The sequence below is a fragment of the Poecilia reticulata genome, chromosome 6, assembly GCF_904066995.2.
Source record: "Poecilia reticulata chromosome 6, P_reticulata-male-v2, whole genome shotgun sequence".
NCBI lineage: Eukaryota > Metazoa > Chordata > Actinopteri > Cyprinodontiformes > Poeciliidae > Poecilia > Poecilia reticulata.
The window spans coordinates 29,546,263-29,566,813 of NC_088835.1; the positions used below are offsets into that span (position 1 = coordinate 29,546,263).

Sequence of the window (20,551 nt, forward strand, 5' to 3'; positions counted from 1 at the left end):
AAACACAGTGCGCTAAATGATAAAACATAAATTAACGAAACTTCGAGGCAGGTCAATTTTCCTCGAGGAATTTTAATAATCGAGGTACTCGAATCACTCGAGGAATCGTTTCAGCCCTAATTTACTTATCTTGTGTTTTCAGACTATATTTTAATCTTTTCCCACATGCACTGAAGGTTTTAATGTTTATTCTTTCACCTTCATTTTTACACCTGAGTACAGGTGCTTCACTCTGACTCATTTGGGTATAAAAGAGCATCAAGACTCAACACCAAACTAAATCATTGAGGATTTTAAGGACTTGTAACCAAAAAAGAAAAGTTTTTATTACATTTATTGAGGACATAGAAAGCAACAATATTTGTTCTTTGCTATAAAAACTGTTATAAGATCTTTGGAAAAGATGATTACTAAAATGTTGGACCATTATCAATAAAGAGAAGGCTAATTGTGTAATTGTGGTGATGAGTTTGAAGCTTATCCCGATATTTTGGACCTCTGCTGACTCGCTCCTCCTCACCCTCAGGCTTCCCCAGCTGATGGATGTCGTTCGCTCCAATTACGAAGCCATGATTGACCGGGCACACGGAGGGCCCAACTTCATGATGCACTCTGGGATTTCCCAAGCTTCCGAATACGATGATCCTCCAGGTCTGAGGGAGAAGGCAGAGTACTTGCTGAGAGAGTGGGTCAACCTGTATCACTCAGCTGCAGCTGGCAGGGACAGCACCAAGGCTTTCTCTGCCTTCGTCGGCCAGGTTAGCACTCCTTTACAGGCTTTAGTCTTTAAGTTACAAGTTTATTTGTATAGCACATTTCAGTAATAAGGAAGTTCAAAGTGCGTATGTCATAAAAACATAACACAACGCATTACATTTTGTCAAACGCCATCGTCGGTGCTCATCAAATATGTTGATTCCATTTATCAATCAAAAGCATCTTTAAACAGGTGTTTTTTTAGCCTTAATGTTAAGGAACTCAGTGTTTCAGCTGTTTTGCAGTTTTCTGGACGTTAGTTTGTGGTGAATAGAAGCTGAATGCTGCTTCTACGCGTTTGGTTCTGGGAATGCAGAGCAGAACCAGAAGATCTAAGAGGTCTGCAAGGTTGATTCAACAACAGCAGATCTTTAATATATTGTGGTGCTAAGCCGTTATCAACTAACAGTATTTTAACATCTATTCTCTGAGCTAAGTGAGGACTTTATAACTGGCGTTATTGTTATAGTCCTGGTAAAATCCTGGTTATAGTCAGAAACCCAGCAGCAGCGTTCTGGATCAGTTATAGTTGGAGGATTGATTTTTTTTTTTTTTTAGGCCGACCTGTTGCAGTAATCGATGCAATTTAAGATGAACACATGAATGAGTTTCTCTAGATCTTGCTGGGACATTAGACCTGTAATCCTGGAAATGTTCTTCAGGTGATTGAAGGCCGACTTTGTAACTGTTGTCATGTGACTAAAGGATCATGTCAGAGTCCATCACTCCCAGATTTCAGCTTGATTTCTAGCTGTAATATCTGAAGCTGCGCTGACTCTAGATCGTTCCTCTCTGGTTCTGAAGATAATTTCGTCTTGAACTAATGAATCCATGCGTTGCTGCTGTTCCTCACATCCTCCCCGGTTGTTTTCTCCTCAGATGCACCAGCAGGGCATACTGAAGACCGACGACCTGATTACGCGGTTCTTCCGGCTGTGCACAGAAATGTGCGTGGAGATCAGCTATCGTGCACAGGCTGAACAGCAGCACAACCCAGCAGCTAGCGTAGCCATCATCAGAGCCAAATGTTACCACAACCTGGATGCCTTCGTCCGGCTCATAGCCCTGCTAGTGAAGCACTCTGGAGAGGCCACCAACACCGTGACAAAGATCAACCTGCTCAACAAGGTAAACTGGGTTTTTCTGCTTGATGTTGATCATCTAGTCCATCTTAATCTAGAAGTAAAAACCGACTCTGCTCCGTCCTGCTTCAGGTCCTGGGGATCGTCGTCGGAGTGCTGATCCAGGACCACGATGTCCGTCACACGGACTTCCAGCAGCTGCCGTACCATCGGATTTTTATCATGCTACTGTTGGAGCTCAACGCGCCCGAACACGTCCTGGAGACCATCAACTTCCAGACACTCACTGCCTTCTGGTAAAACAAACGAGATGTTTTAAATTTGGGCAACATTTAAATTCATATATCAGTTTCCTGGCGTAAAAACAAAGCTCCTAAAGATCATCAGATAAAGCAGTGCAGGACAGTGACTGCACTGCTTTTGCAGAATGTCATTATGTTGTAACCCCTTGCTTCGTTTATTTGTGAAATCAGATTCTTGAAGTTTCTGCTCTTCCCTGCAGCAACACGTTCCACATCCTGAGACCCACCAAAGCTCCCGGCTTCGTGTACGCCTGGCTGGAACTGATCTCTCATCGCATCTTCATCGCCAGGATGCTGGCGCACACGCCCCAGCAGAAGGTAGGAGAGCCTCGAATTCCCCCACTGAGTCAGACTGGTTGTTTTCATCTTTCAGAAGTTAAATAACGATGGCGAACCTCTTTCAGGGTTGGCCCATGTACGCACAGCTGCTGATTGACCTCTTTAAGTATCTGGCTCCCTTCCTGAGGAACGTAGAGCTCAACAAACCTATGCAAATCCTCTACAAGGTACGAATAATGTTTGAATAACTGAATAGTAATGACACATTTAGCAGTTTGCAGCAATCTAATGCTTCTCTTGTCTGAAATGTCTCCTTGTTTGTTGTTCAGGGCACACTGAGGGTGCTTCTGGTCCTGCTGCATGATTTCCCAGAGTTCCTCTGTGATTACCATTATGGCTTCTGTGACGTTATCCCACCCAACTGCATCCAGCTCCGCAACCTTATCCTCAGTGCCTTCCCACGCAACATGAGGCTTCCGGATCCCTTCACGCCCAACCTAAAGGTAACCAAACGCAGCTCCAAACTTTAAACTTTAACTCTTATTAATGAGCTGCAGATTTGGAGTTGAATTTAATTCTCCACTGTTCCTTCAGGTGGACATGCTGAGTGAGATCAACATCGCTCCCCGTATCCTCACCAACTTCACAGGCGTCATGCCGTCTCAGTTCAAGAAGGATCTGGACTCCTACCTGAAGACGCGCTCACCTGTGACTTTCCTGTCTGAGCTTCGCAGCAACCTGCAGGTTAGAAACCACTTCCTCCTCGACCACAGGGTGTCTGTGCATCCTTAAAAAGTCTTAAACCCAACCTGTGTATCAAAGATTAAGGCCCAAAATGTCTTAAACGCAACCTATTATGATTCCTTGAACAGTTTAGGAAATGTCTGGCCTATACAAAACGTGTTCATTACATTGTTTGCACAAAATCATTCTCAGAAGATGAGATTCGTTTGTTCAGTTCTGTCTAATTTGAGCTGTTTTAGAGTTTCTGTCACTTTAAATCCTAATAAGCTGTGACTCACCACAGCCCTCACCTCTGAGTTTTTAACACTCGCATGTGAAAATGGCTGCAACAATGTGCAATTATATAACTGTACATTTGCAAATGTTTGTTTTCTTCCAGGTGTCGAACGAGCCAGGAAACCGCTACAACATCCAGCTGATCAACGCGTTAGTGTTGTATGTCGGCACACAGGCCATCGCTCACATCCACAACAAGGGCAGCACCCCGTCCATGAGCACCATCACACACTCTGCACACATGGACATCTTCCAGAACCTGGCTGTGGACCTGGACACTGAAGGTAGGAAAACCCTCTGAGTAATTAATCACTTTATTGTGTGATGAATAAAAATTTGCATGCCACACCTTTCAGCTTTTATACAGAAATAAATTTAATTTTACAGCTACTACTATGTCTAATGTAATCACATGATGATATACCAAGAGTTTGTGATTGTAATGAAAGGAGTGTGAATACTTTAAGGCTAAACTGAATCACCTGATGGCGTTTCCATTTTCTGGTATTTCCAGGGCGATACTTGTTCCTGAACGCGATAGCCAATCAGCTGCGCTACCCGAACAGCCACACCCACTACTTCAGCTGCACCATGCTCTACCTGTTTGCTGAGGCCAACACCGAGGCCATCCAGGAGCAGATCACCAGGTGAGAGCCGCTCGTCCCGGGTCGGGTCGACCTCATCAGAACCTCTGTCGGCTGATTGCACTCTGCTCGTCCTGCAGGGTTCTGCTGGAGAGGCTGATCGTCAACAGACCTCACCCATGGGGACTCCTCATCACCTTCATCGAGCTGATCAAGAATCCTGCCTTCAAGTTCTGGAGTCACGACTTTGTTCACTGTGCGCCTGAGATCGAAAAGTAAGTTTAACTCCAGCACTTTCTTCACCTGGTTCATATTTATTAAAGAAATGCCATTGCATTGCTTTTTAGGCAACAAAATGTTAATTTTTTAAAACAAAAAAATAATAATAATAATTTGTATTTACACATTTAACGTCTTTCTAATATTTTTTAAAGTCTGATTAATCATCACCATTGATCACTAAGATTTGGGCAGTTTTTTTTTTTTTTTTTTTTTTTTTTTGGGGAGTTGGATGGGTTTTACGTTGTATTTGGGCTGGAAACTGTCAGACCTGGCAACCCTGGCTGTGATGCTTACTGTGTGTGTGTGTGTGTGTGTGTGCAGGTTGTTCCAGTCCGTGGCTCAGTGCTGCATGGGGCAGAAGCAGGCCCAACAAGTGATGGAGGGCACCGGTGCCAGCTAACCGTGTCAGAGAGACACCGCGGCCTTCGCCCATCCCATCACCACACACCCAGCTCCCAATTCACTGTTGGCACTGGATAAACTGGCAACCACAGTTTCATTGTTTTATTTTTCTATTAAATGTGGCCGGAAGGACTACTGTTCATGGATCTAAAGAGTTTCGTTTTTTCCCCTTTGGGATGGAGAACGGGAGGAGAAATGCTGTTTAAAATGCTTCTTTTGTTGTAAATATTGAAAAAAAAGGGAGAGCAGGGAAGTGGACGAATGAATTAAAGTTCACATGTTTGGTTAAAACATACCTTTGACATGTAAAGACACCTGAAGAGTTTCACTACCAAAGTCTTTGGTTTGCTTCCCTCCCACACAGATCCTGATTTGTGACTTTACTTTGCTTCCCGAGGCTGAATGGTTGATGATTGAAGAGAAGAAACTGCCTGCTACTTTTATTTGGTTCTTTGAGGTTTTTTTTGTTGTTGTTGTTTTGTTTTTTTTGTTTTTTTCCTGAGTGGGACTGAAAGTTGAGGTCACGTCTCTCAGGTGTGATGGTGGTGGAGACTGGTTGCTGATGGTTTGTCCATTTCAAACTGGTTCTGGAGGTCTCTCTCCCTGGCACTTGTAAAAAAAATGTGCAAAGTGACGATAACATCGTAAATGACAACTTGTACAAAGTTCCGAACTGAAGAACAATAGAAGGACCAATACAGCCCATTTTGTAACATTTTGAATGTTTTGTAAATGTATTGGTCCGTGTGTTGTATTTTGTAGTTCTTTCTAGTTTGCCTTTAGTTCTTGCTACTTTAACTGCAGTATGCATAAATAAAGAAAATAAAGCATTCAAGGTGCAGCCATGTTTGCTTTCTCAAACCGAAACATTTGGCAGTTAATTTGTTCTCAAATTACGGCTTAAATCTATGGCTGGACAATAAATCAATAATATAAACAGTGATAGATAATACATCTGCAAGAATATCCGATCCAGAACCGCACAGCATTCTGGGAGATGTAGGAAAGACTTAACTGCTCAACCTCATGGCTCAACCTCAACTGACTCGCTCAGACTTTCGTTACCTAGCAACAACCTGCTGGATAACTGCAGTTTTCATAAATCATAAGTACTGTAGCTTATGTGATACTGGGAAACTGAAATACAAATGTTTATGTCACACTATCCTAAAGTTTATTTAACGAGGCCGCACCGGAAACGGGTAAAAGACTTAATTCCTTGCATTCGTTCAGACTAAACTAATATTTGTGATATAAAAAAACACATTTTAGACATCGAAATTTTTAAAACCAAATTCAGAAGTTCACATAAATGTTGGTATTTTTTGTGTAATTTGTTTGTTTTTTTTTTTAGTCATCTGCGGTGTTTGTGTAATCTTAATCCAGCCCATTCCTCCTGACACTTCTGGTGTTGCCTACAATTTTTTGTAACCTTATGACAAAATGTACTGCTCAAAAAAAAATAAAGGGAACACTTAAACAACACAATATAACTCCAAGTAAATCAAACTTCTGTGAAATCAAACTGTCCACTTAGGAAGCAACACTGATTGACCCTCGTCGGGTCAATAATCTCAAATTATCACACTGATTGACCCGTTCCTAAGTGGACAGTTTGATTTCACAGAAGTTTGATTTACTTGGAGTTATATTGTGTTGTTTAAGTGTTCCCTTTGTTTTTTTGAGCAGTGTATTTATCTTTAGCATTATTATCTACTGTTAAACAGAAAAGAAAACCGCATATGAACGTGTTTGATTGAACCTACAGCCGCCTGCAGATGGCTGAAAACTTTGTCTTTTCAGAAAACGAACTGACCACCAGAGGGCGGTGTTGGGCCGAAAAAAAAGTCACCTCAGCAATCAGACTTGCAGATTGTAGGACAGTGAACCAGATATGAATCCTTAACGGACGTGGCTCGTTGGTCTAGGGGTATGATTCTCGCTTAGGGTGCGAGAGGTCCCGGGTTCAAATCCCGGACGAGCCCTCCTCTTTTCCCCCATGCAAATCTGGGATTCCTAACTGTGCCAGAGACTTAAATCTTACAATCCAGACTATGTGCTTTTCTTCATCAAGATTTAAACTGGGTTGCTTCACTCATTCTACACTGTTCAGGTTCTGTGGAGTAAATTTATTTGGACTTCTTTTGCATTGTTTTTTTCTGTTCTGCAGTGAATGTGTGAAGTCTTTAAAAACGTCTGGATTTAAACAGTTTTGTTCTGCACAGAGCTTGAATGTTCTCTCTGTGCATACGTAAGTTCTCACCTGATACGTTTCTGAGTTTGATAAGTTGAAAAGTGGCTAGAGATCCCCCCAGAAACTTTGAGATTGTTCTCAGACATTTTATTGCAAGAAAAACTTTCTCAGTTTCAAAGGTTGAAAATGTTAAACTTCTGGAAATTCAGAAGTTGTAAATTACCTACTTTTGAAACCCAGAAATGTTAATTTTTTCTAGAAAATTTCTGGGATTAATCTCAAAATCAGTTTTTTTCTAGCAAATTTTAAACTTTTTCAAACTCTGAAATTCTCTTGTTTTCATCCAATTTTCAATTTTTTGACAGAAATGTACATCTTTTCATGTCTAGAATGGCTCTAATTCAGCATCGTTGGTTGCTCTGTTGACCAGACAAAACGTTTTGTCTGTGCTTATACACGTGTTTAATCTGTGAATTAATCTGCAAGAAAGCAGATTAATTCACACTTTTCAGACAAAAGTTGCTCTCAGCTCATTTGTCCTCAGAAATTCACTTAGAATAAATATTTAGAGTTTAGTGAAGGTTTGAAAAAAAGCTTTGGTATCTGTATCACACATGCTCCACCACTAGAGGGCGGTGTTGGACTCATGAATCCTAACCTGCCACATCAGCAGGATGAACACCTGGACTTGCAAGATGTGGCCAGATGTGAACATCTGTCAGAGGAGGCTCGTTGGTCTAGGGGTATGATTCTCGCTTAGGGTGCGAGAGGTCCCGGGTTCAAATCCCGGACGAGCCCTTTTTTAAAAATGTAGTATCTGTGCACAAGTGTTGGTTCTTACTGGGAACTCAGGCTTCATCCCATAGTCCAGGAAACATGACTCCAGGAGTATTTGTGTTCGCTGTGTTACCTTGAGTGCAGCTCGGAGTCTGTGAGGCATCACTGAACACAAACGCTGCGTTCTCCTCCATCATCTGGGACAAAACCTTGAAGCGCTCATCAAAAAGCTGACGCTCCGGCTCACACTGAACGTCTCAATTGAATAAAAATAACTCACAAATTTCTCCTTCCAACACCAAACTTTTAACCTTTCAACCTCCGGAAAACCCCTGAAAACAAGTCGTGTTTGCAGTTTGAGACATCCACCACTAGAGGGCGGTGTTGGACTCCTGAATCCTGACCTGCCACATCAGCAGAATGAACACTTAGACTTGGAAGATGTGGCCAGATGTGAACACCTTTCAGAGGAGGCTCGTTGGTCTAGGGGTATGATTCTCGCTTAGGGTGCGAGAGGTCCCGGGTTCAAATCCCGGACGAGCCCTTTCTAATAATTTAGTATCTGTGCACAAATGTTGGTTCTTACTGGGAACTCTGGCTTCATCCCATAGTCCAGGAAACGTGACTGTTAGGTCTATTTGTGTTCATGTTTTCTAGAAGTGGGCAGATTTATATTTACTTAGCATTGAATTAGTACTTTAGTTTTAGATTCCGTCTTGAAATTTTATTTTTGTAGTGTAGATTTTCCAATCTATATTGTATTGGTATCGACATCAGTGATTTTGGCCCATTATTGAAAATATTCCAAAATATTCAGTAGTACACACCTCTAATGGTTGCATATTGCACATCTAACTTATCTATTTGTAAAAAATACTCAAACCATAATCATTTTTTATCAGTTATTTATTGGAAACACCGTAATTGCATAATTGTGTTTTATCGACATCAGTGGAATATCTTTGAAGTTTTGTGGATATCTGTAATGGCGCCGCAGCCGGTGAAGCTGTGAAAACGAACAGAAACGAGCGCAGACAGATGTTTATGGTCTGTTTCCAGGGGTCAGGACGCGGTGAGCTCCAGCAGTCTGTGCAGGATGACTTTCTGTCCGAAGCGGACCTGCAGCGCCCTCCACCTCCTGCTGCTCCGTCCTTTCAGATCCGCTCCGTCCTCCATCAGCTTCCGGTCGCTCTCCAACTCTGCGTCCCCGTACGACCTCAGCGTGAGCCGGGCTGCCTCGTGGATCAGACGTTTCCATGACGACTTTAAATCGGGCAGACCCTCGTTGGAGAAGGCCTGGGAGATTTTATCGTCGTCGTCTTCGTCGTCGTCCTCCCATCCTTCGTTGTCTCTGAATTCTGAGAATTCCTCCTGCGACATGGACAGAAGCTGCAGCAACAAAACAGGAGCTGAGCGTCAAACTCATTTCAAAATCACGTAGAATTCATCGATAAAATCCAGTAACAAACTGTTAAAATATTAATAAACAGCTGTGCCTCCATCTGATAAGCACTTCTTAAAATTAAATAATATTGAACATGTTTTGAAACTGATCAGTCCCTCCAGGTTTCTGTGATTTTTGTGCAATCACAATCATCCATCCATTTTCTTTCACCCTTGTCCCTCAGTGGGGTCGGGAGGGTTGCTGGTGCCTCTCTCCAGCTAGCATGCCAGGCGAGAGGCGGGGTCACCCTGGACAGGTCGCCAGTCTGTCACAGGACAACACAGAGACACACAACCAGGCACACACACACTCACACCTAGGGACAATTTGGAGAGGCCAATTAACCTGACAGTCATGTTTTTGGACTGTGGGAGGAAACCGGAGTACCCGGAGAGAAGAACATGCAAACTCCATGCAGAAAAACCGGGGCCGGGAATTGAACCCAGAACCTTCTTACTGCAAGGCAACAGCTCTACCAACTGCACCACTGCGCAGCCCTCAATCACAATCACTGATTCAGAAATACTTGCAAAAACATTTAGCTATGTTTGAGTTTATGTATGATGGTAAATGTGACTTTTTGTTTGCTAATGGACTATTAATTGACATCAAGTAAAGCTGAGGAAGCAGTGTAAGAGAAGTGAGAAACACTGCCACCTCCAGGTGGGAATTAGCATCACATAAACATAATGTTTTTGATCACCAGGTTTAAAATTTGCAGTAAACTCATCCTTAGACAAAATATTGCGAAAAAGTGTGGCGATTGTGAAATTGGGAAAAACTGGAGAGACTGATATAATTTGGCAGTAGAGAGATAAAAACTACTTTGATTTGGTTGATACAATAATACTTAAGCACTTATTTAATCCCTCTGGAGTCTACAGGGCCGTATAAAAAGCTTCGGAGGGCCAGTTTGGCCCCCGGTCTATGAGTTTGACACGTTTGGTCTAAATGTAAAGTTTTTATCTCGTATTAGAGGGAAAGCTGGGATGTTTGCGCTGCGTTACCTTGAGTGCAGAGTGCAGCTCGGAGTCTGTGAGGCAGCCCTGATCACTGAACACAAACGCTGCGTTCTCCTCCATCATCTGGGACAAAACCTTGAAGCGCTCATCAAAAAGCTGACGCTCCGGCTCAGACTGAACGTCTGCAAGGAAACAAGAAGAAAAATAATTCTGTAAGGTTCCATAATGTATCATATTCAATCAGTTTATATTTAAACAAAGATAGGTTTTGAATAAATTTCTGTAGCTTAAATTACCAGCTGCCTGGCTTTTTAGAATATCAAAGAATTATTCACAATACATACAGTGAGCGAGTGCATTATGCAGGGTACTCGCAAATAGAAGCTGCAAAAATATACAAGTTAAACATATTTTTGAAATCTATTTTTTAGCATTTTGAATTAATTCAGGAATCCCAGAAATCAGTTTTTTTCTGCACCTCTATTATAAATCATGTGAGAAATCTCCAGGAAGGAGAATTTATTTGTTCTTTTTAGACAGAGGTTGCTCTCAGCTCAGTTGAATAAAAAGAACTCACAAATTTCTCCTCCCAACACCAAACTTTTAACCTTTCAACCTCCGGAAAACCCCTGAAAACAAGTCGTGTTTGCAGTTTGACACAGCCACCGCTAGAGGGCGGTGTTGGACTCCTGAATCCTGACCTGCCACATCAGCAGAATGAACACCTGGACTTGGAAGATGTGGCCAGATGAGAACATCTGTCAGAGGAGGCTCGTTGGTCTAGGGGTATGATTCTCGCTTAGGGTGCGAGAGGTCCCGGGTTCAAATCCCGGACGAGCCCATTCTAATAATTTAGTATCTGTGCACAAATGTTGGTTCTTACTGGGAACTCTGGCTTCATCCCATAGTCCAGGAAACGTGACTGTTAGGTCAGTTTGTCTATTTGTGTTCATGTTTTCTAGAAGTGGGCAGATTTATATTTACTTAGCATTGAATTAGTACTTTAGTTTTAGATTCCGTCTTGAAATTTTATTTTTGTAGTGTAGATTTTCCAATCTATATTGTATTGGTATCGACATCAGTGATTTTGGCCCATTATTGAAAATATTCCAAAATATTCAGTAGTACACATCTCTAATGGTTGCATATTGCACATCTAACTTATCTATTTGTAAAAAATACTCAAACCATAATCATTTTTTATCAGTTATTTATTGGAAACAACGTAATTGCATAATTGTGTTTTATCGACATCAGTGGAATATCTTTGAAGTTTTGTGGATATCTGTAATGGCGCCGCAGCCGGTGAAGCTGTGAAAACGAACAGAAACAAGCGCAGACAGATGTTTATGGTCTGTTTCCAGGGGTCAGGACGCGGTGAGCTCCAGCAGTCTGTGCAGGATGACTTTCTGTCCGAAGCGGACCTGCAGCGCCCTCCACCTCCTGCTGCTCCGTCCTTTCAGATCCGCTCCGTCCTCCATCAGCTTCCGGTCGCTCTCCAACTCTGCGTCCCCGTACGACCTCAGCGTGAGCCGGGCTGCCTCGTGGATCAGACGTTTCCATGACGACTTTAAATCGGGCAGACCCTCGTTGGAGAAGGCCTGGGAGATTTTATCGTCGGCGTCTTCGTCATCGTCCTCCCATCCTTCGTTGTCTCTGAATTCTGAGAATTCCTCCTGCGACATGGACAGAAGCTGCAGCAACAAAACAGGAGCTGAGCGTCAAACTCATTTTCATTTTGGGCCATTTCAAAATCACGTAGAATTCATCGATAAAATCCAGTAACAAACTGTTAAAATATTAATAAACAGCTGTGCCTCCATCTGATAAGCACTTCTTAAAATTAAATAATATTGAACATGTTTTGAAACTGATCAGTCCCTCCAGGTTTCTGTGAAATCACAATCATCCATCCATTTTCTTTCACCCTTGTCCCTCAGTGGGGTCGGGAGGGTTGCTGGTGCCTCTCTCCAGATTGCTTGCCGGGTGAGAGGCGGGGTCACCCTGGACAGGTCGCCAGTCTGTCACAGGACAACACAGAGACACACAACCATGCACACACACACTCACACCTAGGGACAATTTGGAGAGGCCAATTAACCTGACAGTCATGTTTTTGGACTGTGGGAGGAAACCGGAGTACCTGGAGAAAACCCACCATGCACAGGCAGAACATGCAAACTCCATGCAGAAAGACCAGGGCCAGAAATCGAACCCAGAACCTTCTTGCTGCAAGGCAACAGCTCTACCAACTGCGCCACTGTGCAGCCCTCAATCACAATCACTGATTCAGAAATACTTGCAAAAACATTTAGCTATGTTTGAGTTTATGTATGATGGTAAATGTGACTTTTTGTTTGATAATGGACTATTAATTGACATCAAGTAAAGCTGAGGAAGCAGTGTAAGAGAAGTGAGAAACACTGCCACCTCCAGGTGGGAATTAGCATCACATAAACATAATGTTTTTGATCACCAGGTTTAAAATTTGCAGTAAACTCATCCTTAGACAAAATATTGCGAAAAAGTGTGGCAATTGTGAAATTGGGAAAAACTGGAGAGACTGATATAATTTGGCAGTAGAGAGATAAAAACTACTTTGATTTGGTTGATACAATAATACTTAAGCACTTATTTAATCCCTCTGGAGTCTACAGGGCCGTATAAAAAGCTTCGGAGGGCCAGTTTGGCCCCCGGTCTATGAGTTTGACACGTTTGGTCTAAATGTAAAGTTTTTATCTCGTATTAGAGGGAAAGCTGGGATGTTTGCGCTGCGTTACCTTGAGTGCAGAGTGCAGCTCGGAGTCTGTGAGGCAGCCCTGATCACTGAACACAAACGCTGCGTTCTCCTCCATCATCTGGGACAAAACCTTGAAGCGCTCATCAAAAAGCTGACGCTCCGGCTCAGACTGAACGTCTGCAAGGAAACAAGAAGACAAATAATCCTGTAAGGTTCAATACTGTATCATATTCAATCAGTTTATATTTAAACAAAGATAGGTTTTGAATAAATTTCTGTAGCTTAAATTACCAGCTGCCTGGCTTTTTAGAATATCAAAGAATTATTCAAAATACATACAGTGAGCGAGTGCATTATGCAGGGTACTCGCAAATAGAAGCGGCAAAAATATACAAGTTAAATGTATTTTTGAAATCTATTTTTTAGCATTTTGAATTAACTCAGAAATCCCAGAAATCAGTTTTTTTCTGCACCTCTATTATAAATCATGTGAGAAATCTCCAGGAAGGAGAATTTATTTGTTTGTTTTAGGCAGAGGTTGCTCTCAGCTCAGCTGAATAAAAATAACTCACAAATTTCTCCTCCCAACACCAAACTTTTAACCTTTCAACCTCCGGAAAGCCCCTGAAAACAAGTCGTGTTTGCAGTTTGAGACATCCACCGCTAGAGGGCGGTGTTGGACTCCTGAATCCTGACCTGCCACATCAGCAGGAATGAACACTTAGACTTGGAAGATGTGGCCAGATGTGAACATCTGTCAGAGGAGGCTCGTTGGTCTAGGGGTATGATTCTCGCTTAGGGTGCGAGAGGTCCCGGGTTCAAATCCCGGACGAGCCCATTTTAGCACATAATGGAGAAGCAAATCAGTAATTTTGTAAAGTAAATACTTCTTTTATTGACTGGAGGAAACAGGCTTACATACTTTAATGTGTTTTATTCATGAATTAACTTTCTTGCCCTAATTTATATAAAGCCTTTGTTTATTTTAAAACAGTTGACTTAATTCTGTCCTGATCTGCTACATTGCTTAGCAGAAAAACAGGCACGTCAGTAAAATATCTGTTTTTGAAATCTGCAGCCAGTTCTTTTACAAATTTTACAAAACAAGCATTCAAAGCAAAAATCACCTCTTAACAGATGATCATTCAGTTTCTGTTCAGTTGAGTTACTATTTTCCCTGAATTAATTCTTTTTGCATATATTTGTATCCAAAGAGACACTATTTTTCATACACACAAATAAGTAATGCTGATCTTTTAAAGCTTTTATAAAAAATCTATTTTTACTTATTTGTTTAAACCAGTGGTCCCCAAACTACGGCCCGCGGGCCGCCTCCACATTTGGTCCGACCCCCTGAACAATACCAGAGAGCATTCAAATTTTTTTTCATATATTGTATTTTCCGGTTTATATGTGGCTTTTTCTTCAACCACCAGGGGGCTCTTTAGCAGGAAGTGTGTCCTGTAAACTGTGGGTGTTTTGTTTTGCATGGCGCATTGCTGCCATCTGTTGGACTTTTAGGGAACTGCTTGACTTTTATGTTATTTAATCAGTGCGGTTGTTTGCTAGCGGTAGAGCAGATGAACACACGTGTTTGTTATGAACGCCGCATTCCAGGTCGAGTTCTTCGAAGCAATGCCTGTAAGTAGCAGCTTATACTTCAAAACGAGCCTTTATGTTAACATATGTTAAAGCTACTTTCCCTCAATGGAATATATGCTAGTCAGTCCCAGTGACCGTTTCACTAACGGTTTTTGCCCATGTGCTTTCTGGGTAAAAATCAATCGAGAAACGCACGCGCACCCCACCCACCGTCAACCATTTCCAGCAGCGCAGGTGATAAACGTGTAACACTTTTTCTGTCACAATCTGACTCCGGCCCCCCACCAGAGTAGGGAAAAGTTATGTGGCCCTCACAGGAAGGAGTTTGGGGACCCCTGGTTTAAACTGTCAAAATGTCAAGACAGTATGGTATGAGACAGATAATCTATGAAAAAAAAAGTCCCTCTGCCATCTCTGGAAAAAATATATTTTTTAAAAGTTTAAAGTTACAAACTGCAGCTTTTAAGGCCTTTTTTCATTAAGACCGGCAGAGCATTCAATGTTAATAACACTTTCTGAGCTTCCATACGTTTTTCCTACTTCAACATCAGAAACGGCATTAAGTACTGAATACTTTTACTTTAGCATCAAACCAGTTTGAAATGTAAGTTTTCTGGAAATTAAAGCATGTCGATGAAAATCCCCCTGGTTTCCAGAGCTACCTTGCGCTGCGGCTTGGTAGAGGCAGGCGACGGGAATGTCCGCCGTGTCGTTGCTGTTCTCCGGATACGGCTCCGTGAAACCGTACATGTGCAGCAGCTGCCAGTTGGCCATCTGTCCGTACGTGTTAAAGACCTCCTCGCCTTTACGCAAGCGGCGCACAGAAACCATCTTCAGGCTGTCCTGAAAATAAGGATTCAGTTTTACACTTTTCAAACTCAGAAATTTCCAAGTTTTTCTATAAATATCTGAGATTTTTCTGGGAGAAATGTATTCCTTTTGTCTTTTTCCCTATCTACAATAGCCCTAGTAAGTAGATTCACATTTGAGTTGCATAACTTTTCCAACACATTCACATATTGTATGAATGTGTGCATGATTGCCCCCCATGCACTAAGGGTTGATGACAACAGTTGTAAATTAACGAGGTTTTTCTTTTCTCGGTTTTAAAATCGAATTGATTCCTTACCGGATTGAACTCCAGGTTAGCGTTGTGCGTGGATACGTGGTTCAGCATGTCTGCCATGGGAACCATCATGGGAGGGTTGGGGGCCCTCTGCTCTTCATCCTCTTCATCATCCTCTTCCTCCTGCGGCTCCTGGAAGCTTCAGTCAAAGCAGAAATGAAACGGGCTCAGAAATTAATGTTAAAAACTTAAAGAGTTTGGGTTTGTGTGTGCTAACCTGTAGGCCATGACGAAGGCCACCAGCTGTGTGTACAGCTCCAGAGTGTGTGTGTTGGGGTTCCACAGCTCGGGATGTCTCATTATGAAAGGCAGGACGATATCTGCGTACTCTCTCTGGATGTTGGATAAATCCGTCGCCACCGCCTCTGGGACTCCTGTTCCCTTCAGCAGTTTGTCTCGCTCCTCTTTAGACCTGAGGAAATCATGAAGCTGTCACTCAGCTGAGCTTAAAGGTGACCTGTTTATGCTTCCTTGAACAAGTTAGAATAGAATAGTTTTCTATACAAAACATGTTTAATTCATTTGTTTTGTGTACAAAATCATTTTCAGATAATGAGATTTTAGTCTGCTCCATTCAGAATGAGCTGTTTTAAGAGCTCTGTCACTTTAAATCCAACTAACCTGCTGCTGGCCACGCCCCCCAACTCAATATTTGGGAAGGGGGTTCAATTTTACTTTGAAAACAGAAAAAAATGGAGTTGATAGAATCAGAAAGCTTTGATGTTGTGAAAATGGCTGTAAACAGATGCGCAAATATACAACCATACATCTTTGACAAGCAAAAGTGGAGCCTCCTGCAGAATTTGGTATCTGGACGGTAAGTTAACAATAAAACACTTGTCTCTTCCAGCACCCAGGTGACCAAAATGTCCTGCACCTACACTTGGGTTGCTAGGTTACGGCACAGTGGCTGTCAAATATGACTTAAAAATCATGAGGTTTTTGAAACGGTTCATTTTCCAGACACCAAAAAGCCTTAACTTATTGTTAAAAATCTGCTGGGTGATTTTTTTAAAGCACTATGCCTGTTTTAAGAAACAGTTGAGACCCAAATGGAAGTATAAAAATGTGCAGAATGCGGATTTTGCATAATAGGTCCCCTTTAAGGAGTGGAGGTGAAGCCAACCAGAACATGGGATGATCCAACGCTTTGAAGCCAGGCCACAGGGAGAGGTACGGCCTCCAGTGGGACTCAGGAGATGTGGACTCATAAAGCAGAGCCAGCAGCAGGGGAACCCAACCAGAAGTGCTCTCCAGAGACGACTTCTCTGTGGAAATAGAAACAAAACACATTTGGGAGTTGATAGAATCTGGACGTTTTAATGTTATAAAACTAATTTTCAGTAGAATCACCTTTCTTCAACAAAGCAGAAACCTTTGTTGTTTCCTGGTGGAGAAGAGCAGATCTGGGGATGGTGAACAAAACCTCTCCTTCCTCGATGTCTTCCTTCGCCAGCATCCCATAATCTACCACTGTTCCCTCTGTGCTCAGGCACACCTGCAGACAAAAACCTGGGATCAATTTCACAGACAACTGGCAGGAAAAACGTCACACACTGAACCAGGGTCTTAAAATGAGGCTAAGACTCACTTTAAAATCCTTCATGAGACTGTCTTAAAAAAAAACAACAGAAAAAACAAATGTCTTTAGTCAGAGGCTTTTTCACATCGCTGGAATACAGTCAGGTACAGGAGAGCACAACCATCACCATCTATAACAACTCTATGAAGAATTATGAATTAATAGGAGTTACAACATTTATTTTCCTTTTGGAATCAACTAAGTATTTTTTTAAATGAATTGAAGTTTTATACTGGAGTTAGGCCCAGAAACTGTGATGGCCACCATGGCAGAATGTTGTTTTCTGTGTCTGGTGAACCATTTCTGGCCAATTTCTCTGGATCACTATTCTGCTGAGAGACCAAACAAAGACACATTATTAGTTTTCTGACAGATTCTACCTGATTTCTACTGAAAACATCCACTTATTTTATAGACTCAATGATTCCTAGTTTCTTGAAAGAGAAACAGGCCCACAGCATGACAGATCTTCCACACTACGGTTAGACTATCCATCCTTTTGTTTTACAGCCACTGCTGAAAACTTCTTCGTTCCAGTAAAACTGAGGAAACTGCATGTTTACTCTGCATCCTGGCTGGATGTCAGGGTGCAGAATGTCATAACAAACCTTTTTACTCAGGACCAAACCGACTCTGTCACACCACTGGAGGAAGTCCTGCAGGCGCTCTGAAGCATCATCCACCTGCATAAAACAAAATCAAACATGTACTGATATCTGGCTCTGTTGTTACGCTCTTTAATCCACGTGTTTACACCCAAAGCAGCAGCCTCGTGGACTTCAAGACCTTTTGACAACAAACATTTTAATGAACTCCGTTAGTTAGTAGTTAGCATGAAACTCAAGATGATAATGTTGATTAGTATCAGATTTTGTGTATGTGTTAAATCAGAACAATGTTACAACCTTTACTCGCTTCGCTTCAGTCGCCATAGTCAGACTGCAGGTCTGGCCGGATGCTAATGCTACTTAGCTTGCCATGAGCTGGGATAAATTTAACCTGAGCGCGGACTTGTAGGCAGGAGTTTCTATCAGGACAGGCTTTATTTGAGACAAATGCAGGACAGAGACAATAGTGACAGATACAATAATTTTTGTTGAGTCATTTTCAAAGTAAGGTTTGATAGTGCTTGCAGAGTGGTAATGTCAAGACGTACATACATATATCCTTAACATTAGCGTTGTATGTGCTTTTAAATCTGGACATATTGGCTTGTTGTTCTCAGATGGCTCGTTGGTCTAGGGGTATGATTCTCGCTTTGGGTGCGAGAGGTCCCGGGTTCAAATCCCGGACGAGCCCGCGTTTTGGTTTTATTGTGAAGTGATTGTTTTTTAAATTCACCTCTATGACTTTGATCTGTGCGACAGACTAGCGACATGTCCAGGGTGTACCCCGCCTCTCGCCCGAAACGTTAATTGGAGATAGGCACCAGCACCCCAGTAGGGACAAGGGTGTAAAGAAAATGGATGGATGGATGGACTTCAATCTGTGACTCGTTCTACGGCTCATATAAATACACCGAATGAGCTTAAACCAAAGTGGATTATTAAAAACACATGCCCATAAACACAATTTGTGTTTAAAATAATAATAATGAAAAAACTGCAAAGTAAACAAACAAGAAAAAAACAACTGAGATTTTGTGGTGATTTAGTAAGACTTGAAAACTGGGTCCTGTGGCTTTTTCTTAACCCTCCTGTTGTCCTCGGGTCAAAATGGCCGAGATTTGTATGTGTTTTCCCTGTACACAGAAAATGAGGTCTTTCACTTCCCGAAACCCTCCTTTAAGCCAGAATTAAAAAGTTTCTGTCAAGAGGAGGAGTTCAAAATCCTTTCACAGATGTTTGAGAGCCCAGTAAATTTTCCCCTTTAGAAATTAAATATTTTCAAAATGTTTGCACTTTCCTAGTATTTTAGAATTACTGTGATAATCTAATTTTTATTTATTTATTTATTTATTTATTTATTTATTTATTTATTTATTTATTTATTTATTAAATAAATATAAAACAAACAGCCTTTTCAAAATTTAAATTTTGCATTCTAAGTCGATTTTCATTATCAGTCATATTTCCATTTTCACATTGTATAAAAAATTAATAAAAACATTGTTTTTTCAAGGTCAACAACTTCAAGAATCAATCTTGCAATTCTGTTAGTGACCAGTAGAGGATGCTGCTGCTGCACAAACCATTTAAGCATTCAAAACTGCCAGACAGATTTTATATTTTACTCCTGGAGTTTATAGTTGTGGAAATATGAATTTTGTGGCTCGTTGGTCTAGGGGTATGATTCTCGCTTTGGGTGCGAGAGGTCCCGGGTTCAAATCCCGGACGAGCCCTTCTTTTTCTGTTCTGAGAGATTATCTGTTGAATCTGATTGAAGTATTACAGGCTTTCTCAGTTGCTTTGTTGCATTTCTCACATCACTATTAACATTTGCACGATGACTATTACATTTCTTGAAACACTATTTTAATAAAATTGTGCACGACTGTAAACAATGTCATCAGGGTCAGCTGAGGTTCACCTGAGGGATTGCTATGTTTAGGAGACGTTCCTAAAATCAGTAGTTAGTTGTATGTTTGAATTATCATGTATTTGTATGTGGTTTAAAACACAAAATGAGGTATGTTAGTGATATTCTTTTAGTTTATGTTATGATAAATATAAAGGATTTATTTGGACTGTTGGGAATGGAAATCCCGATCGATGAATCATAATTTGTATTGACACACGGAGCAAAAAATCAGCCAAGAAAAGCATTCAGACTTTACTTATTTTATTCACTTTCAGCGCTGAAAGGAGACGCTTTTACCATTACATCCGAGAAGAGTTTCTAAAAAAGTCTGTAGCGTCTGAGGAGAAAGAGGAGGGCAGCTGATTATATGGACTGAAGACACTCCCTGAAATCACACCATGTCTCTGTGGCCTGGGAAAACGTTTCTTTTTCGTGAGAAATTGACCTTGGTGTCTAACAGAATCAAACATGTAACTTTTTACTATGGGCCTTTGTCTAACAGCGTGTGACTCTTTCTCGACCTTGGTAAAGCGTCTCAACATTGGCCTGCGAGGCTTCAGTGGCGTTTCAGCTGTAAACTGGTCCACCAATCGTGGAAGGCGCCCACAGTCTCACATCCTGGCACACCCAGAAAGGATTGGACTTCATTCTGCAACACAAAAAACACAACAAAAAGGGAAATCAATGGATTATATAAAGAAAATTAAAGTGAAGGAAAGCATCTATTTTTGTCACTAGATACTAGTACTGCCCTTAAACTCTGGAAAGCTGGAGTTCCACGGTCGTCTTTTGGTTCTGGGAACCATCTGATAGGCAGGTGGGGTTCTATTGGTACCACTGCTCCTCTCTATGTTGGAGGTGATGCACTGAACAGCCAAGGACCTCAGGCAGGGAACA

General features: G+C 41.6%; 3 protein-coding genes and 7 non-coding genes across 18 annotated transcripts in view; 8 read left to right on the forward strand and 2 right to left on the reverse strand.

Moving 5' to 3' along the window:
• The window catches only part of cnot1 (CCR4-NOT transcription complex, subunit 1), a 28,556-nt gene extending 23,014 nt beyond the window's left edge, over window positions 1–5,542 (forward strand). For all 7 annotated transcript variants that reach the window (XM_017305285.2, XM_081608338.1, XM_008412522.3 and 4 more), the window contains exons 39-49: window positions 527–758; window positions 1,636–1,884; window positions 1,971–2,134; window positions 2,341–2,458; window positions 2,545–2,646; window positions 2,749–2,922; window positions 3,014–3,163; window positions 3,543–3,723; window positions 3,954–4,086; window positions 4,164–4,298; window positions 4,627–5,542. In XM_017305285.2, coding sequence (XP_017160774.1) covers window positions 527–758; window positions 1,636–1,884; window positions 1,971–2,134; window positions 2,341–2,458; window positions 2,545–2,646; window positions 2,749–2,922; window positions 3,014–3,163; window positions 3,543–3,723; window positions 3,954–4,086; window positions 4,164–4,298; window positions 4,627–4,705 — 1,717 coding nt within the window. In that variant the 3' untranslated portion in view covers window positions 4,706–5,542. The remainder of the gene's footprint in view (window positions 1–526; window positions 759–1,635; window positions 1,885–1,970; window positions 2,135–2,340; window positions 2,459–2,544; window positions 2,647–2,748; window positions 2,923–3,013; window positions 3,164–3,542; window positions 3,724–3,953; window positions 4,087–4,163; window positions 4,299–4,626) is intronic.
• Window positions 5,543–6,620: 1,078 nt separating this feature from the next.
• On the forward strand, window positions 6,621–6,692 carry trnap-agg (transfer RNA proline (anticodon AGG)). Its single transcript has one exon. It is a non-coding gene; the product is annotated as a tRNA-Pro (tRNA).
• Window positions 6,693–7,627: 935 nt separating this feature from the next.
• On the forward strand, window positions 7,628–7,699 carry trnap-agg (transfer RNA proline (anticodon AGG)). The gene has a single exon. It is a non-coding gene; the product is annotated as a tRNA-Pro (tRNA).
• A 451-nt stretch (window positions 7,700–8,150) lies between these two features.
• trnap-agg (transfer RNA proline (anticodon AGG)) lies at window positions 8,151–8,222 on the forward strand. Its single transcript has one exon. It is a non-coding gene; the product is annotated as a tRNA-Pro (tRNA).
• A 344-nt stretch (window positions 8,223–8,566) lies between these two features.
• LOC145552036 (N-lysine methyltransferase setd6-like) lies at window positions 8,567–10,288 on the reverse strand. The gene is made up of 2 exons (XM_081608342.1): window positions 10,130–10,288; window positions 8,567–9,067 (listed from the first exon to the last, which is right to left on the reverse strand). Exons 1-2 carry the CDS (start codon window positions 10,205–10,207, stop codon window positions 8,741–8,743), a joined length of 405 nt encoding a protein of 134 aa, XP_081464468.1. The 5' UTR covers window positions 10,208–10,288; the 3' UTR covers window positions 8,567–8,740.
• A 565-nt stretch (window positions 10,289–10,853) lies between these two features.
• trnap-agg (transfer RNA proline (anticodon AGG)) lies at window positions 10,854–10,925 on the forward strand. Its single transcript has one exon. It is a non-coding gene; the product is annotated as a tRNA-Pro (tRNA).
• A 352-nt stretch (window positions 10,926–11,277) lies between these two features.
• Window positions 11,278–18,178, reverse strand: LOC103466728 (SET domain containing 6, protein lysine methyltransferase). 3 transcript variants are annotated; one of them, XM_008412519.3, is made up of 9 exons: window positions 18,040–18,178; window positions 17,743–17,817; window positions 16,906–17,050; window positions 16,679–16,820; window positions 15,770–15,964; window positions 15,556–15,691; window positions 15,089–15,269; window positions 12,865–13,001; window positions 11,278–11,778 (listed from the first exon to the last, which is right to left on the reverse strand). In XM_008412519.3, exons 1-9 carry the CDS (start codon window positions 18,064–18,066, stop codon window positions 11,452–11,454), a joined length of 1,365 nt encoding a protein of 454 aa, XP_008410741.2. In that variant the 5' UTR covers window positions 18,067–18,178; the 3' UTR covers window positions 11,278–11,451. The 3 variants fall into 3 exon arrangements, with proteins under 3 accessions (XP_008410741.2, XP_008410742.2, XP_081464467.1); XM_008412520.2 differs by lacking the exon at window positions 18,040–18,178 and adding an exon at window positions 17,144–17,166; XM_081608341.1 differs by lacking the exon at window positions 18,040–18,178 and adding an exon at window positions 17,144–17,162 and having other exon boundaries at window positions 17,743–17,799.
• Window positions 13,590–13,661, forward strand: trnap-agg (transfer RNA proline (anticodon AGG)). Its single transcript has one exon. It is a non-coding gene; the product is annotated as a tRNA-Pro (tRNA).
• A 183-nt stretch (window positions 18,179–18,361) lies between the features above and the next one.
• trnap-ugg (transfer RNA proline (anticodon UGG)) lies at window positions 18,362–18,433 on the forward strand. Its single transcript has one exon. It is a non-coding gene; the product is annotated as a tRNA-Pro (tRNA).
• Window positions 18,434–19,403: 970 nt separating this feature from the next.
• trnap-ugg (transfer RNA proline (anticodon UGG)) lies at window positions 19,404–19,475 on the forward strand. Its single transcript has one exon. It is a non-coding gene; the product is annotated as a tRNA-Pro (tRNA).
• Window positions 19,476–20,551: the final 1,076 nt, after the last annotated feature.